Genomic DNA, 15048 nt, shown 5'->3' with positions numbered 1-15048 from the left:
GTGTAATTGCACAAGTTCTGTATCCTTGGGAAACCGGTCTACAAATATGGTTAAAAAAAAAAAAAAAACTGTTTGAAATAAAACCTGGTGGAAGGGACATTTCAGTTCCTCTCCTTTTCCTCATCTGACATCAGCTCCATGTCACTATTACTTCTGTGGTTGCTGGGTGCCAGCGGAGTTTGTGTGCAGAGGGGCACAGGTGTGCTAAAGGGTACTGGGCAGTGGTAAGAGGTTTTCCTCTGACTTTGGACTTACGTGGATGAAGGAGGGAAAGCTAAGCTCTCCAGCCACCAGGAATAGGCAGAGAAAAGAGAGCAAAGCAGGCTGCTGAAAGCTGTGCTGCCCTGAGTCAGTGTCCCTGGCACTTGGGAAGAGCATAAAGCATTTCCTGCAGGATGCCTGAGTCAAAGGGAAGCACTGGTGCCCCTTGGATCACCCCTCTGTGCCAGCTGCTCAGGGCAGGGACAGGAGCTTGCTAAGCAACCCCTGGCCAGAACATGCCGTTCCTCCCCAGTCCTGCCCTCCCTGCTGGTAGAGATGGGCTGAAAAGATCTCATGACAAAAAAAAAAAAAAAAAGGGTGTTTGCAGAGCCGTAGGGCTCTTGGCCTCAGGGGATCTCAGAGTGCTTTGTGGACAGCTTATCGCAGAGGTAAAACAAGCTCTTGGAGACCGATGCAGGAATTTTCTGGCTGTGGTGTGCAATTCCTCACTGTTACTGAGCAAGCTGGCATGATGAAATAACCCTGGGAATGCAGGCAGGCAGAGGGTCCCGGGAACCCGCCCTAAGGAGTGCTTTAGCAGACAGATCCTCTGAGCTGATCTGTGTCTCATGGAAGCCTGTGTTTCAGAGAGATTTGAAAGACCAGCCTTCCTGCGAGTCCTCCCGAGAGCTGGATGGCACAGACACCTCTGGGCTACCCACTAATGCTGGTTGTATGTCCTTTGCTACCAAATCAATAGTTTAAACATCCACATGTTGCCGGTGCAGAACTGGATGAGACTAAAGCAGAACAGACTGCTGGTTGAGGAGAGGGGAGCAGTAGGGTAGTATGAGCAGTCACTGTCCTTGAATCCAGAAGGGATTGTGCAGGGGGTTTCCCTGTTTAGGACTGTTAATGGATATTAAACCCAATCTAGATGAAATACCTTTGGTTCCTGAACTGCTGCTGGCCAGGAGGAGAGCTGGGGAAGAATTTCACTGTAATCGTGTCCTTTCTTCTGCTCCTCCCCTGAGCATCCATGGGTGGCCTCTGTGAGAGATGATGTTCCAGGGTGGAGGTGATTCTTCTCTGCTCTGTACCCTGTCTCCCACCACCCCCTCTCTTACAGAGCCCATTACTCATGCTCCCTCTGTGGCATTCCCAGTTGCACCTTTGTGCAAAGGGAAGAGTGAAACTTGAGTGGGTGTTTGGTTTCATCTGCCTCTGTAGCTGCATCCAGAGTGGCTTGATTATGCTTGTGGCCAGAGCACCTACCATGTTTTCCCTCTGCCACCAGCTGAGCACTGAGGGATGCTGTGCTGTGGCTCAGTGCTTTGCAGTTTGGCAGTGGTAACTGGCAAACCCCGTGTCCTTTTTGGGCTATGATGGGCCAGAGGGCTTTGGGGGCACTTTGTGCTTGGCATCTCCTGCCATGAGGAAATTGCAATGCCAGTATTTTGCTGGTATTTTAAGAATTATTTTTTATTATTTAATAGTTTTAATTATATTATTACTTTATTATTTTTAATATTTTTTAAACTGTAAAGCAAAATTTTTTTGAAGTATCCGAGCTCCAGGTCAACAACAATACTAGAGCTGTTGCACAAGAACCTTTGTCCAGGGTTCTCCTTGAAGTACTTGGCAGACTGATGAAGGAGAGGTCACAGGGGCTGTGGTCAGGGTTTGTCTGCTACTTCCCCACCTTTCCTACATATGAAAGGTCAGGTTTAAAGGCTTAGTCTGCTCTCTGGCTGCAGAGGACAAGTGCTGGGTTCCTGTCACCCTGGGACAGGCAGCTCTGCTCCTTAAAATAAAAGCAAAGCAAAACCCAGAACAGGCACTTAAATTATCCTGAAATGGTAGAACTTGTGGACACAAGAAGCTAAAAGTGTTGGGGGAAAAAAAGAGACAAAACCAAACCTAGATAACACGGACACCACTGCTCAGGGTGAGAAATCTCTCCATGGATGGATGCGGCATTCCCACAGCCCTAGCTGTGCTCGCTCCTGTGCATGGTGCAGTGCCAGTCCAGGACTTGGGCTTCTGGATTTGCCCATTTGCTCCTCGCATGGCTTTGGGCAGCACTCTCAAGTTTTTCAGAAGGAAAGTGCTGGCCAGCAGAGTCTGTTTGCTGCCAGAGGGAGATGTAAGCCCTGTCCAGCCCAGGGCACAGTTGGAACCCCAGTTAGTGGGGCTTCAGTCAGGGGTGTTGAAGGCCACTTGCGTGGAGCTTTTTGTGGGTCTGGGACCTTGATCAGCACTTCAGTGCTATGCAAACACCCTGGGCAGATAAGCAAATGCACGTGAAACCCTTTGGGCAAGCTGTCGATGAAGGAAAGCAAGTGCAGAGAGGGAGCGGGTGCTGGGGAGGGCGCCTGTGGTCCTTGGCATGGTGTGTGCTCCCTGTGATACAGGCTGGCCCTCCCGTGCTGAGTGAGTGCTACTGGCTTGATCCCGTCCTGCAGGCCAGATACGCTCCAGGGCCCTTCAAAGGGATAATGATATATTTTTAACCTGAGGCAGTTGCTGGTTTTTTTGTATGGTACTTTTTTTTCCCTTGTAGCTCTGGAAGTGGCAGGTTGTTTTTCAGCCCTTCTGTTTCTCAGCTGTCTCGTCAGAGGTGTCTGGAGGTCTCAAACCAGATTCCCGAAAATTTCAGAAGTGGAAATGGGTAGCCGCCTTTGAAAATGTTGGCGAGACTGTGCAGCTCCCTGCAGACATAAGCTGATGGCCATTTGAACACGCTTTTTCCTCAGCCAAGTCCTCGCCCCATTGAAGCCAATGGGAATTTTCCTTGAAAAAGGCCATAAAGAAATCATTTTCTTGGCAAGGAGAGAGGTGTTTCATGGGCTCAGCATCAGTGTTCAGGAGAACTTCAGCTATCTGCTTAGATTCCTGCCACACTTGTCCCACCCTGCACAAAGCTCTCTACCTTTTGATCCAAAATAGCACAGGAGATGTTTTCCACATGCCATAGGAAAATGGAAGAACTATAAAACATAATTGTTTTGGAGTTTGGCACCACTCCCTTACAGATATATTTAGTGTCAACTGAAATGGGTCAGCAAAAAGGCATTAGCCAGGATGACAAACAGATTAGGGTTGTGTATCTTGAGGCAATTGCGTACCTGCCCATCCCATGCTGGTAGGATTGGTGGGTGGCTTCATTACTTCATGGGTAGTCATAGGCAAGCATGCATGACTTGCAGCTTTTGGGCACCATTAAAAAGTATTATCTGTCTGTAAGAGGTGTTGTTTGGCTTGCAGCATGCTCTGTGTTCTCTTGACCTTGAGTCTGGATCTCTCTGCTCTGCTTGTTGCTACCCAGCCCATTTGCTCTTTGAAATGTGTCCCATCACACCTGATTCTCAGCCTCCTCCTGTGCACAAAGTTTGTCCTGAAGCAAATGCTGGTGCTTTGCACATGGGGCCAACCTCTTCTGTCTCAACTCCCTTCCCCTGTGATTGAGCCACCCCTGGAAGCCTCAGGTCAGGAGAGCTTCCCCTAAGAGCAGCACCGGATTTGGGAGAGGAAAAAGCTGTGATGGGTCTCTGGCATCAGCCCCAGGTGAACCGGTCCAGCTTGGCAGCAGGGTGAGGGCAGGGCTCACCATGGCTGACTTGGTCTTGGAGAGGAGAGCTTGCAGTCAATAGCAGCTAGACCTTCCTGGCCTCTGATCCAGTCTTGCTCCTGTGATGGTGTGTGGGGAGCCAAGACCAATCTCTGCCGTCCCTGGGTGTGTTCATGCACATCGGCTTGCACACTCCACTCCCATCGGTGGTTTTCTTTGGGCTGATATTTGTTAGCATTGGAAAGTGAGAAAAATGAGCAAAAATATTATCAGAAGCAGGTTTTGTGAATGAATCAGCTGACAAGAGGCTTACCAGCTCGCCTGCATTTACTAGCACAGTGCTTATTTGGGCAGATGTCTATATATTTTAGTTGGAGGGAGGAAGGAGCAAGAATCAATGGGGGAAGGCACCACTTCCAGTTTGCTGCTTTTCTGTCAGTTTGTACCATCATTTTTCTGAATGAAGCAGGGGACTGCAATGTGTCTGAGAAGCTGCCCTGCTGCTGTGCTTATTCTGCTGTTGCTGACAACTTGGTTGGGACACCAAGAGGAGCACAAAAGATGTCAGAAGGCTAAAACTCTCTTAAGCAGCTCATTGAGGATCAGGACCTGGCCAGCCTTGCCCATCTCTTCATGGTGCTTTTTTTATTTGATCCTCTATAAAGGCGGCCTCATGGCCTTCTCTCTTCTCACTATGTGTTTCTAATTAGCGAGGAGACTGGTGTATAAACAGAAGATTCCTGCTCAAAATATTGCTTGTCTGGCTCCTAGGATGATGGCCAGATGGCAATCACCAGGCAGCAGCCTAGACTTTGAGTTCGCCCATCTGGCTATCAAACCTGGTCTCAGTTCTCATCTGGAACCAATATTGAGGAAAGTAATGGACTTTGCCAGATTGGTTTTGCCCCATATTTGCTTTTCAATTGCTACCTAAGCAGCTAAAAACCTGCACACCAAACATATTTAGTATTTCTGGAAGTGGGATGATCCCAGTATTGGGATATCTGAGGCCAAAATGTTGAAGAAGTTGAAGGAGATATTGGACAAATCCATTGATTGGTCTGTTGGTAGCTTTTAAATCCTGTGGGTCAGATGCAGTCTCCAGCCATGAAAGTGCTTTTATGCTGGTCTGCAGCACAAATTGGGAATGGTTCTTCTGGTGTGTCCCCTGGCAGCTGCTGATGGTCTCTCATGAATGGCATGCTGGAGGGGCATGATCCAGCCCACTTGGGCCATCTTGCCATCAAGCAGCTGAGTAAGTTCAGACAAAACTCTTCTTGCAGTTTCTCCTTTATGAGGTTGGGGTTGTAATATCTGAAAAGAGCTTAAAAAGCTGTGGCAGAAATAAAACTCTTGCTATTATGTTTTTTCACTCTTTGTCAGGACAGTAGAGCTATGTCCTGACAAAACATCCTGATGCAGATTCTGAAAAAAGGAAATGTTAACATCTGTAAATGCTCTGCATGCTTGGTCTTCTGAAAAGCAGGAGAAATCCAGAAATTAAGCATTGTTGTGTAAGCTAAAGCATTGCTTGTTCTGCATCATAGATTTTTATGTGATTTCTTTACCTCTGTGTAAGTGTCTGAGTTCCATAATACTGAAAAGCTGGAGGTGCTGGAAAGAATGCTGATGTTGGGAGGTTGGGTGCTACAGTTCTTGCTTGGAATATGCGAAAAGACACTTCACGTTTATCATCACCACCAGAACGACCTGGTCTGTCCCCTGGTGGGGTTACCTGTGGACCTGCTGAAGAGGTCTTCTATAGAGAGATATATACAAAGATGCATATAGCCTGGGTTATTGCAGTGACAGGTGATGTACACGTGTGGGTTGAATGATAATTTGGGCTGAATAGAACCTCTGGAGGTCTTGGTCCAAGCCCCAGCCTAACACAGGACCAACTTCAATATCAGATTCAGTTACAGTGTTAGATGTGCTTGCTCAGCCAGATCAAACCAGGCAAGGAGGAATCAGCTGTCACCATTTGGAGCAAGCAGGAGGACTTGAGATCTGTCCTCATTGCAGTGCAAAGTCTAAAGGGACTGGTGTCTGCAGCACTGTGACCATTGTGTCCTGCTTTGACAAGGTTTGCTCTCAGAAATTCCCAGTGAATTGGGAAAATAAGTAAAGCAAAGAGCAGAGGAGATACAAAAAGTCCAGTGCTTATCCCCAGATTTCTGCTAACCGATTTTGAAATGGCTGAACTAGCTGGGGATCTTGTGGCTTGCAACAGTGGCAAAGATGGGACTGTTCCACTGTCAGCGGAAGTGGCCAAATGCAGAAGTAGGTAGAAGCTAAATGAGTAACACAGTGTATGACACACAGTGGGAAAAATGGTATGGCAAGGACGATCACTGAAATGGCAGGATCTCCAAGAGAAATTAGGGTGGCCATAGAACAGAAGGAAGGTATTTTTGAAAGCAGGGTTGAGAATTTATTTTAGCACTTGAATACTGAATAAGTATTCCTGGAGATACTCTGGGGGATGATAGATGGAATCAAGGTATTGTTAATAATCACTGTGGTTTTAAGTTTTGGAGCTGCATCCCTAATCCAACTGGACTTGTGATGGGAAAATTACATTCTCAGGAAGTAATTTAGAAGGTCAAAGAAAAACCAGAAAGAACTTCTCCAGCAGCGATTTCCTCTGCTCTCTAAACTGTCTTTTAGAGTGGCAATAACTCCAGAATGAAAGGATCTATTCTCACCTCCCAGATGAAAGGGCTAATGCAATTTAAAAGGTTTGCACACAAAGGTTTTATGGCTTGGTAACCAGCCACATTTGAAAATGATCCAGGGCGGGATGAACACGTGAGAGAGCGCCAGACTGAGCTGGACCCTTTCCTTGTCTGCCCTTCTCCTGCAGATAATGGTGATGACCGGTCCGAGAGCATTCTTGCCGAGAACCACGTGGATGGCACTGTGGGGATCCTGAGCGGAGCTGGCGGGAGGAAGCCCATGAAGACAGGCATGAAGGAGCTGGCAGTTATGAGGGAGAAGGTGAACGAGCAGCAGCGGCAGATGGGCAAAGTTGGCAAGGCCCATCACAACCACGAGGACTCTAAAAAGTCACGGCTGTCGACGGGCAGGGTGAGAGGGCAGGGGCTGTGGGGGGCTGAGGGGTGTAGTTGTGGGCTCACTGGGAAATGCTGAATGGGAAACCTCAGTAACATTTGCAATAAACTGTCTTAAAAAGATAAAAGAAAAAAAAAAAAGAAGAAAGAAAAAAGCAGGGCAAGGGAAAAAAGGAAAAGCAAACATTGCTTTTGGCCTGAAGCTGGGGCTGAACACACCATCTGATGAACTTTGATGTGCTGGTGAGGAGGCATTATTTTCATTGCAGCTTCACCTCCTGATGGCAGAGCTGGGAAAGGGGGGCTCCTACTGGCTCAAAACCTACCTCTGCAGGGGTGCAGCAAGCCCTTTGCCCGTGGATTGGCTTTCTCACACCCTTTTTCCCCCAAGCAAGTGCCAGAGATGGCCCAAGGGGATTTGCGGGGGTAAAGGGGTACTGTCTGCCTGCTGCAGAGCAACCCCAGTCCAGGTTAGGGGGGCCACAAGCCCCTAGGATGGGCTGTGCGACTGTCTCACAGCAGCGAGTGCTCAAAGTCCGCCCCCTTCTTGCCTGTCCGCCTCGATGCCCTCCAGTCCTTGGCCGTGGTTTCCCTCTAGTGGGCAGTTTGGTCAAGGCAACTAAATGGGATGGGATTGGGGATGGAGATGGAAACCCACCCCAAAAGGTCCTTGTAAACATATAGAGTATTAATATCTGGGGAGCACAGGGACAGAAGGGGACTTTTAAAGAGAGTCCTCGATGCCTTCCAAGGAATAGGCAAAACAGAGGTTCAAAATAAGGTGCAGGCACCATTAACTTTGAGAGATCCCACACTGCTACTGCTCCTTTGAGGGGGAAAAACCCCAGCACCATCCACTGCAAAAACAGAGGTGTGGACTCACTTTGGCTCACATCAGGTGTAATTCAACGAGACTGCCTTGGTGGGGAGCCCTGTATGGAAGCTGCTGTGGAGCAAGAGAGATGCCTCCAGAGGCTAGCTTTGGGTACTGTCATTTCCAGGGCTTCCACTCCACTCCCATGTGTTTCACTTCTGGGACAAAACTGTGCCACAGGTGTGGGAACTCATAGAAACCATCCTGGTCTGTCTGGTCTAGTCCTGCTTTGTGTCACTTGTCATCACTAGTGGGACCCACAGTTAGCATCTCTAAGGTTTCTCCTCCTCTTGTATCCAGGTATTACGTAGGCTCTTGGCCATGTCAGGCATATGGAAGAGACATTCATGTCCACATGTGGCCGTGCAGCACTCTGATTTTGGGTGTCTGCAGGGGAGGTCTGTAGCAGGACCCAGTGGCAAACCTGTGCCATGAGGAAATGAACACAGGTGTTCATCCTTACTGCTGTTTCAATTGTCCTAAGTGATGATCTTGAATGGTACCATTGCCCTGAATTTTTTTTTCCTTTTTCTTGCTTTCTGGCCTCTTTTCAGACCCCTTGTCAGCAGGAGCTGGATCAGGTCCTGGAACGCATATCCACTATGCGGCTGCCAGACGAGCGAGGTCCCCTGGAGCACCTCTACTCCCTTCACATCCCCAACTGTGACAAGCATGGCCTGTACAATCTCAAACAGGTAAGTGTGGAGAGTGGGAGCTCCGGGGTTGGCTGTACTCCAGCAGCAGCCCTTATCTCTCTGTCTGTCCCCACCGTGTGCAGCCACAGAGCACAGGCACAGATCAGGCTGGGCTGACACTGCACACACGATGTGAGGTGTGGGGTAAACAGCAAACACTGTACATGGCATGAACAGGTTTAGTAGCACCTAAGTGCTGCTGCATCCAAGGGTGCTTAGGTGCATCTGCAGCCATGGGTTTGCCAGTGGAGATGAGATCCACATTCCACGTGTGGCTGTGGACAGCCCAGAATCTGTTTATTCAGAGCCCCTTCTTCCCCACAAGAGCTACTTATCTGTCCAGGTCTATTCTCATGTACTTTGAGCCAAGTATTGTCCTGGCTGGGCCCTGCAGGAGAAAAGCAGAGAGAGACTGAATGTTGGCCCACCTTGCAGACAAAGCGAAAGCACTTCTGGGGTCAGGAAGTTTTATAGTGCACTTTACTGGTTTTCCTCCACAAATCAAGGCTGGTCCCCCAGCTCTAGGAGGGATTCCTTCCAGGTGAGGTGGGGTTTGGGGTGCAGCATGCTTCTGAAGGCATGTATGGGACCCAGAAGGACTCACAGAACTTGTGTGTCTGAATTCTGACTTCTTGGCTTTGTCTGTAGAAAATCACCAGGTGTCAGTGGCTCAGGAATGGGGAAAAAAATGCCAGGAAAAACAGCAAAACCCCAGCTTGTCCAGAGTTGACTGCAGCTGTGTGAATAGTACTTGGATATGAGGATCCCTTATAGCTGAGCCTTTGGAGGGGACCCTAGAAAACCTATTTTTTTCATGGCTAAGTATTTTACTCAGGGCTACTTCTATCGCTTGATCAGGAGCATTAAAAAAAAAGTATGATGCTCTGAGATAACCTCCCTCTGTCCCTTCTCTTGTCTCTGTGCCATCTGGACCCTCACCCTCCATCTCTCCCTGAAGAGCCCCGTGGGCTGGCTGGATCCTCCAGCATGAGCACACGTGAAAGGGCTGGATGGAGCAGAGCTGGCAAGTTGCCTGTAAGGAGATGAGCCATGTCTGGGGAATGAGCCCAGACAGTGCAGTGATGCTTTGTATGTTACAAAAGAGAAGACAGTCTCTGCTGCTCCTTGTCCCTGGGAAACAAGTCAACTTGCACTGAAGGGTGCAAGTGGGTTACACACTGGTCACTACTGCAGAAAAAGAGAGAGGACATAAATTGTTTTCTCTTCTTCCCTGCACCTCCCTGGTTGAGGGCAAACAAGGCAAATGTGAAGTGATACCGATTTCCCTCCATCTAGGAGTTGAGCTCATCTTCATTTGCTGGCAAGTGAATGGCAACAAAAGCACTCCCAGTTGGTCACACCCCCCTATGGGCCAGTACTCAGGTGGAGGATGCACTCTCATGCTGGGGAGGCTTTTTCTTCCTCTCTTTTTGTGCTTTTTTTGTTCCCACGAACAAGGCTGCATTTTGACTTCAGTCCAGCTTCAAAAAATGGCTTAAATTCCACTTTATGGAGTGCCCACAGAGGATGGCCTGCTTGGAGTAACCTCTGCGTCTCCCACTAGACTCTGTCCAGAAATGTATATGCTGGGGATGGAGGGGTGAGCGTCAGATTCAAAGTGCTTGCAGCCCTGTGAGGCAGGAGGTGGATGATAACATTTAGGGCAAGAAACCTTTCTCTAACAGGACTGGGAGGACCGAGTCCAGGTCCAGATGCACCATGGTCCCTACCTCCATTCTAGAACAGAGTGAATCCCTGTTTGGAAGTATGTTTAGGTCTGGCTGTGGGGGCCTTGATCTGATGTTTCATTTTTTAGCTTAAACTGCAGGGGAGAAGAAGCTCATACACCTCCTCTGTCAGTCTATCTCATCCCTCTTTCCCCTGGGATTCTTGACTCTCTGGGTGCTTTTATCCACAACTGGAAGAAGGTGATGCATTTCAGGGACAGCTGTCCTTGAGATTCATTAAAATTGGCTTCTTGGTCCTCGGCACAGCCACTGGGGAAAGAGGTTCAGCCCCCAGCCTGGACTGATGGAGAAACACTGCTGGTGCAGCACAGACCCTGGGGTGTTTGAGTAAGGCATCCATGGATCTTGCCTAAACCCAGACTAGTGCCAGATCACTGGAGAAACCCCAGCTTGGCCTGTGTTTGGGCTTTGGGCTGGTGGACCTGGGAAGGGGGTTGTTTTGTCCCTGTCTTTACTCTGATGCCTGCCCTGTCCCTCTCCATGCAGTGCAAGATGTCTCTGAACGGGCAGCGTGGCGAGTGCTGGTGCGTGGACCCCATCCACGGGAAGGTGATCCAGGGTGCGCCCACCATCCGCGGGGACCCCGAGTGCCACCTCTTCTACACAGCCCATGAGCAGGAGGACCGGGGAGCACATGCCCTGCGGAGCCAGTAGACAGACATGATCCTGCTGGCTGATGGTGGCTCACTGTGGCCCCAGTGCTGGATTTTACATGGGTTTCAGCGTGTCTCTTTAGGCTCTGGAAGAGACTGGGGTTGGGTCCTGCGTGCTGCCCTCCTTCCTCAGCTGCCTGATTCCTGGGGAGGGGAGGGATTACGGGAGGGGAAAGGCGGTGGGGGGTTTGCAAGGAGAAGGGACTGCTTTCTTAGTCTTTCACCCAACATAAACCAGAGAACCGGTCTTTTTTGCTCCTCGCCCTGCAGCCCTGCTGTCCCTGCTGCTTCGCGGCATTTTCCTCTACCCTCCAGCACAGAGTGCCATGTGCTCCCTGACCCCTCCCAGGGGGAAAAACCCCTTGCCATGGGTGGGAGTGGGTAAAAAAAACAAAAGAAAAAGCCAAGCCTTTTCCCCTCTTTTTCTCCTTTCCCCAATACCAAAGACTGTAAATACTGTCATCTGCCTCTTGTGTCCTGTTGGTCCCCTGTGCCTCAGCCCAGCCATCTGTCCTGGCATGGGATGTGCTGTGGGAACATACCACTGCAGCTGGGATGTGTTCCCTAAGGAAGCATCGGTGAGGGAAAGGGCTGAAGATAAGACAGCTGCTCGCCCCACCCCTTAAAAACACTCCTGGGTGCTTCCTTTCGTGGTGCTGGGGCACAGCCAACTCCACAGGGACCTGGCTTCAGCCACTGGTCCAAGAGCATGGGGCCTTTAGGTGACGACAAAGCTAAATGCTTGTTTTTCAAGGGGATTTGAAAGGCTTTTGCTGAGTATTTCTTAGGATCAGCTTATACCGAGGGAGCTAAAATGAACTTGCTGAGGCTGGGTGGAAGGATGCCCGTGTAGATTTAGGATAACAAGCCAGGGAATGTCTCTCTCTTTCTCTCATTCATTTTTTCTTTGTTTCTAGATAGAAAAAAAAACAAAACACATCTAAAACTTGTGCTCCCAAGCAGCTGCCCTTGTCCCTTCATTTTTGCTTGGGACTGGAGTGAGCAACTGCTATTCAGCACATAACTTTTTCTTTTTGTAAGTAAATTACAGTATATATCTTGCTTCATAAAGGCCCTGACACACACACACACACTCCTCTGCCCATATACACATTTGTATTGATGAAATCCAAGTGATTCCAGGTGCTCTGAGAGATTTTGCGCTGGACATGCTGTTCTGAGGAGAGATGTGTCTCTGCTGTTAATTCACCTGTTGATTTCTTTCTGTACAGAACACACCGATGCTGAGAATAAATAACTTCCCCATTGCCTAAGCAAGGAGATTTTATTATTTTCTTCCTTTTCTTTTTTTTTTCCTTTTTTTTAAAATATGGATACCCTTTGTAGAGCAATTGCAAAAACCCTCTCCTAAAAGTATTGGGCTTTCTTTAAATGGTTTGTTGCTTTTTGCCCTGCTTCTTGGGCCCACATTTCAGATCCCAAGTGTGAAGGGCACAGGTGGGCTCTGTAACTTAAAGCCTTTGTGACTTTTTAGAGGTTTGGATATGGCAGTGGAGGAGACAGGGGAAGGACCCCCTTTGGAAAGTCAGGGGTGGGCATATGTGGATGTCTACAAACGGGAGCACTAGAGAAGAAGACAACACACCTCCACGCGAAACCAAGTAACTGTAAAACTGATGCTGTTTTCTGTTAACATCTGAGGGTGTTCTGCTTTTTCATATAAACCTTGCACATGCTGGCTCTCATCTACAGTTTGTACTTTCTGTTTTGTTTGGGAATAGGGAAGTTTTCTTATGTGTTTGTCTTTTTCTCTTTTGGAAAAGCTGAGCTGCATAAAGTTGGAATAAATTAAATGGGATGCCAGAAAACTGTCATCTTCCCCCTCCCCACTGTTCACAGGACATTTCCTTGCCTGATGCATCACACGTAAATTTGGCCCTGTTCATCCTTTGCCCACGTGGTCTTGCAAACACCAGGCCTGACAGGCAGCAATGGGAGTCAGGCTTTACATTGTTATTGTCCCAAGTTGTGTCAGCAGGGAGAAACTGGTGTCACTCATCCTTTGGCCCGCTGTGTTCCTGCTATACACGTGGGACCTTGTGAATCTACAAAATGCAACTGGGCCCTTGAGTCAGCATCTGGCCAGTATTTGTGTGGAGACTGTCTCCCTACCTGACAGCAGCTAGATTTGGTGGAGAAAGGTGGTTGGGTTCCACTTTGCTGGGTGGAGAGGATGGTAGTGTGAATGTCCTACCCAGTGTGATGTTCATGGAGCTTCCTGAACTGCTGCGTGGCTATGTGAGAGTGGTGATTTCCTGCTCCTTGAGCAGGGAAGCAGCTTTCCAAGGCAAGGTCCCTCCTACCCAGTGCAGGGACCTTGGCAGATGCTTGGGCAAAGGCTGTAAGGACAACTCCTGTGTTGTGTCTCTGCTCTCTCCAGCTTCCCAGCCTTGGTATTTCAGGGGCTTCTGGAGCTGATAGTTGCATCCACTCATGCTGTTCCTGAGCTGGCAGATGGGCCTGTCCTCCATGAATCATCCAGGCTCCTTTAGGTATCTTGCAATGGTTTTGGTCTCCACTACACACCATGGAAAGAGTTCCTTAGCTGAGCAGGATGATTCAGAGAGAAAGCGTGTGTGGTTTCCATGCAGGACACTCCCAAGGACTCTCCCCTTTGCTGGCACAAGGAGAGCAAAATCTGAGCTGGCCAGAAAGCTAACTGTAATGTTTCCAAGTGAAGCCTTTTTGCAGAACAGTCTGCTGGGAAAGTGCAGGGAGGTTTGAGCTGTGTGTGGGACCAGAGTTTGACTGAGCTGCTTCACCCAAGGGGCTATGGAGACAGGTCCCTTGAAGGTCCTGCACCTTCTCCCAGGGTGAGAAGTGCTGCCAAAGGGAGTGTGACAGCACACCTTGGTGCTTGGGGCGCCACAGGGAGGCAAAGAATAACTAATAATAATAATAAAACTCCACACTACATTCAATTGAAATTTCAGCATTGAAGGAGAGGCCCCATGTTGGCCCTGACATCCAGCGTCCAGGTGGCTGTGGTTTCCCTTTGGCCTCCCCAAAGGGAGGCAAAACTACTGGGTTGCTTCCCCTTCTGTTTATTTTCTACCCCCTGCCAGGAGTTTGAGTGGGACTGACACATGCTGAGAGGCGGGGCAGTGGCTGGGGAAAACCAGGAAAATGCCTGGGAACAGTAGGCTTGCAGGGGAGGGAAAGAGAACAGGCAGAATACGGGGGTAGCTGAAGGTGATGCTGGCGGTGGGGGGATGCCAAGTGCACTGTGGGGCACAAGGGAGCTCCAGGCCAGGTGCTGCCCAGTGAGGGCTGAATGTGACAGAGATGCCTGAGCCCAGCCATGCCGGGGGCCACCCTCCAGTTCAGGGGCTGGAGGTGAACAAACAGGAGCCCACAACCCAGCGAAGGGAGCTCGCAACTGGCCAGGCACCTTACAGAGGGGGACGGCAGTAAAGCAAGAGGAGTAAAAAGCTTCTGGTTAGGCTTCCCTAGGGTTGTGATATGACCTTAATGTCTGCATATGTGTGTGCATGGGTTTGATGGTTGTCACTGCTTTGGGGTTTCATCCGGGCCAGATTTGTGCCATCCGCATGGTGGGGCACGAGGTCAGGAATTGGGACCGTGCCAGCTTCACGCAGGCTTCTAGCCAAAACCCCAGCAGCTGTGGTGTATGCACACAGAGGTATCTACACTGGCAAGTGACAATTTTAATAGAGTGGTTTGGGCTGTAAGGGACCTTAAAGATCCGTAGAGTTCCAGTCCCCCTCCCACCAGCCCAGGGTGTGCGAATGCTGCGGGCAGTGGCGCTGCCCCTTGGCGGCTCCTGCCCCGTGGGGTGCAGGCTCAGCTTTGTGGGGTGTCCATCGGGGACGGGGGGCTGTGCCAGCCCCAGTTGGCGCAGATAGAGTGGGAGATGCGCGTTAGCACAGCCCTGACAACCCCAGGTCTCGCCAGTGCAGTGGCAAAGGGGATGTTTTTGCCTCCCACCCTGCCCTGGGCACATGGGGATGATGCTGGGCAGTTCAATGGAGGGGAAGAAGGCACAGGAGGAGAGAGATGAGGGGACGAGTGGGAGAATGAAATGTGATGGCTGTGTGGGCAGTGAGGGAGGGTCAGATCTGGCACTGAGGAGGGCACGGGGCAGTAGGAAGAGCCACCAAGGGCTACCACAAGGTGATAACTATAGCCTGGCTGGGCTGGGCTGCCCCAGGGATGCTCCTGCATGCTGGGACAATGGGACAAATCTTCCA

General features: G+C 49.7%; 1 protein-coding gene across 1 annotated transcript in view; it reads left to right on the top strand.

Moving 5' to 3' along the window:
- IGFBP2 (insulin like growth factor binding protein 2) overlaps positions 1–12094 on the top strand; it is a 58214-nt gene extending 46120 nt beyond the window's left edge. Inside the window, 3 exon segments of the mRNA XM_050339601.1 lie at positions 6639–6862; positions 8275–8415; positions 10650–12094. Of these exon segments, the coding sequence (XP_050195558.1) occupies positions 6639–6862; positions 8275–8415; positions 10650–10817 (533 nt within the window). The 3' untranslated portion in view covers positions 10818–12094.
- The last annotated feature ends 2954 nt before the right edge of the window (positions 12095–15048 follow it).

Source organism: Myiozetetes cayanensis, unplaced genomic scaffold (assembly GCF_022539395.1).
Source record: "Myiozetetes cayanensis isolate MyiCay16 unplaced genomic scaffold, myiCay2020 scf9, whole genome shotgun sequence".
Taxonomy (NCBI): Eukaryota; Metazoa; Chordata; class Aves; order Passeriformes; family Tyrannidae; genus Myiozetetes; species Myiozetetes cayanensis.
The sequence above is the reverse complement of the archived record's forward strand: the minus strand, read 5'-3'. Positions and strand labels throughout refer to the sequence as shown.